At 35.6% G+C, this 3,800-nt stretch overlaps 1 protein-coding gene across 1 annotated transcript in view; it reads left to right on the forward strand.

Moving 5' to 3' along the window:
- LOC110967523 (coagulation factor IX) overlaps positions 1-3,665 on the forward strand; it is a 28,269-nt gene extending 24,604 nt beyond the window's left edge. The window contains exon 10 of the mRNA XM_051957934.1: positions 2,650-3,665. Coding sequence (XP_051813894.1) covers positions 2,650-2,892 — 243 coding nt within the window. The 3' untranslated portion in view covers positions 2,893-3,665. The remainder of the gene's footprint in view (positions 1-2,649) is intronic.
- Positions 3,666-3,800: the final 135 nt, after the last annotated feature.

Consider the following 3,800-nt stretch of genomic DNA (forward strand, 5'->3'; position numbering starts at 1 on the left):
TACCAAAAGTATGATGTTTTTGGTCACATTTTGGACGACATACCAAAAGTATGACGTTTTTGGTCACATTTTGGATGACATACTAAACTATGACGTTTTTGGTCACATTCTGGACGCCATACTAAACTATGACGTTTTAGTGACATTTTGGACGACGTACTTAACTATGACCTTTTTGGTCACATTTTGGACGACATACTAAACTATGATGTTTTTGGTCACATTTTGGATGACAGACTAAACTATGATGTTTTTTGTCACATTTTGGACGCCATACTAAACGATGATGTTTTTTCCACATTTTGGACGACATACTAAACTATGACGTTTTTGATCACATTTTGGACGACATACTAAACTATGACATTTTTGGTCACATTTTGGATGACATACTAAACTATGACGTTTTTGGTCACATTTTGGACGACATACTAAACTATGACGTTTTTGGTCACATTTTGCATGACAGACTAAACTATCATTTTTTTGGTCACATTTTGGATGCCATACTAAACGATGATGTTTTTGGTCATATTTTGGACGACATACTAAACTATGACGTTTTAGTGACATTTTGGACGACATACTAAACTATGATGTTTTTCGTCACATTTTGGATGACATACTAAACTATAACGTTTTTGGTCACATTTTGGACGACATACTAAACTATGACGTTTTTGGTCACATTTTGGACGACATACTAAACTATGACGTTTTTTCCACATTTTGGACGGCATACTAAACTTTGACGTTTTTGGTCACATTTTGGACGACATACCAAACTATGATGTTTTTGGTCACATTTTGGACGACATACTAAACTATAACGTTTTTGGTCACATTTTGGACGACATACTAAACTATGACGTTTTTGGTCACATTTTGGACGCCATACTAAACTATGATGTTTTTGGTCACATTTTGGATGACAGACTAAACTATCATGTTTTTTGTCACATTTTGGACGCCATACTAAACGATGATGTTTTTTCCACATTTTGAACGACATACTAAACTATGACGTTTTTGGTCACATTTTGGATGACATACTAAACTATGACATTTTTGGTCACATTTTGGATGACATACTAAAACTATGATGTTTTTGGTCACATTTTGGACGACATACTAAACTATGATGTTTTTGGTCATATTTTGGACGACACACTAAACTATGACGTTTTAGTGACATTTTGGACGACATACTTAACTATGACCTTTTTGGTCACATTTTGGACGACATACTAAACTATGATGTTTTTTGCACAACAGACCAAACGATGACGTTTTTGACGACATTCAACGCTATGTTCTTGAAACAAAACTGGTTTGTTGTGTGCTTGTCACGAACTAATCTGGAGTCAAACCCGGGTCACTGCATTGGGGACCAGCCCCTATACATGGTTCGACCGCTTAACCTGTTGAGCTTTACCGGCACCTTATCACGACATGTTTTTTGGACATGTTGAAAAAAATCACATTTTTTTTCGACATACTAAACTATGACTTTTTTCCACATTTTGCACGACATACTAATCTTTGACGTTTTTGGTCACATTTTGGACGAGATACTAAGCTATGATGTTTTTGGTCACATTTTGGACGAAATACTAAACTATGACGTTTTTTCCACATTTTGGACAACATTCTAAACTATATTGTTTTTACACATTTTAGACAACAGACTAAACGATGATGTTTTTGACGACATTCAACACTATGTTCTTGAAACAAAACTGCTGTGTTGTGTGTTTGTCACGAACTAATCGGGAGTTGAATCCGGGTCACTGCGTTGGGGACCAGCCCCTATACATAGTTCGACTGCTTAACCTGTTGAGCTATACAGGCGCTTCCATCATTTGGCATGTTATTAGCATGTTGAAAGAATCGCATTGTTTTTATGGTGTTTTTTTTCACAGAAAACTGCTGTTTAGTGTTTTTCACGGCCTACTTTACATTATTTCATCATATGGAATGTTTTTACAACATGTTGAAAAAAATCGCATTTTTTGTGGAGATAGTATATACTCTGACTTTTTTCCACATTTTGGACGACCTACTAAACTATGACGTTTTTGGTCACATTTTGGACGACATCGTAAACTATGACGTTTTTGGTCACAGTTTTGATCACATACTAAACTATCATGTTTTAGTGACATTTTACTATACTATGACAGTTTTTGACATAGTATACTATAACTTTTTATGATTTTTCGACGTACTATGCTACGACAGTTTGTTGACATACTGTAGCTTTTTTGACATACTATACTGGGACATTTTTTCACATAGTATACTTTGATTTTTTTCAACATACTATACTCTGAGTTTTTTTAAAAAAAAACTTTTCAACATGCTATATTCTCTTTCTTGACGTATTCTTTTTTTCAAATTTTGTTGGACTTTTCGACATACTATAGTATGACTTTTTCCACATGCTGACTTTTTTTCCACATACTGTACTATGACGTTTCTCTACATCGTCTTACTTTTTGGCATCCTTATTCTGCGACATTAAAAATAAATGATGGAGTTATTTCTGTTTTTATAATCACATCAAACTGAACCAGAAACAGTTTTAAATAAGTCTTAAAACATTCATTTTCTCCAGGACTGTTTTTAACTCGCTGTCTCCCCCTGCAGGTCATCACAGACAACATGTTCTGTGCAGGTTACCTGGACGTTAGTGTGGACGCCTGCAGTGGAGACAGTGGAGGGCCGTTTGTAGTTCACTACAGAGGAACCTGGTTTCTGACTGGAATTGTCAGCTGGGGAGAGAAATGCGCCGCCAGGGGGAAGTACGGAGTTTATACCCGCCTGGGGAACTACCTTAGCTGGATCAGAGACACCATGGAGAGGCAGGACCTGAACAGTACCAGGAGCTGAAGAAGAGGTGGACTTCAAAAACTGTCCTGTTTTAGAGGACTGGACTTGAAGAGTGAAGCTGAAGAAGCTGCATGAAAAAACCTCAAACCTGAGTCTAGTGTGATCTCAACAGCATCAAAGAGAGGAATCTGAATGTAGAATACGGAAAGTTATCATGGATCAACAAGCACATTTTAGCTGCATTGTTTTTGTACTCGCGTTTTTTATGACATACTATGATGTTTTCTGCAACATACTTTACTATGACTTTTTTCCGATATAGTATACCATGACGTGTTCATTTTATCAAGGACATATACTTAAATTCACAAAAGCGATAACAGTTGACCATGTCACCAAAAAACATCATTGTAAACTACGTTCCAAAAGGAAAATACTATAGTATTCCAAAAGGTTTCATTATATAGTGTGTTGCAAAGGACGTCATAGTATAATATGTGGAAAACATCATCGGAAAAAATGTCTTCAATATGCATTGTTCAATAGTAGTAAAAAAAGACAATAATGACAATGCTTGTTCCATTATAGCCAGAAAAAAAACTTTTCTTGCTAAACCACACATAAAAATCATTGAATACTGTTGTTTGTTTTTTTACACTAATGTTAGATAATGATACTGCCACCACCATGCTTCACATCATGATGTATATTATGATATTATACTTTGCAGTATGACAGTGACAAACAGTACTTCAACTATATTTCCTTGATAATGTGAACTTGACAGTTACTGAAGTTTTAAATAAATGCTTGTCAACCTTAATACAACTCAACGTGCCTGCTGTCCACCCATGTTCTTGGGTATCTGTGGAAACTCTGGGTTCAGTTCTGACTGTTTAACTTTAGATTCCTCTTTAAAAAACCTTCTAGAAACTGAATGTACAGATGTCAGACATGTTCTCAGAAAA

The sequence above is a fragment of the Acanthochromis polyacanthus genome, chromosome 13 (genome assembly GCF_021347895.1).
Source record: "Acanthochromis polyacanthus isolate Apoly-LR-REF ecotype Palm Island chromosome 13, KAUST_Apoly_ChrSc, whole genome shotgun sequence".
In the NCBI taxonomy this organism is placed as follows: domain Eukaryota; kingdom Metazoa; phylum Chordata; class Actinopteri; family Pomacentridae; genus Acanthochromis; species Acanthochromis polyacanthus.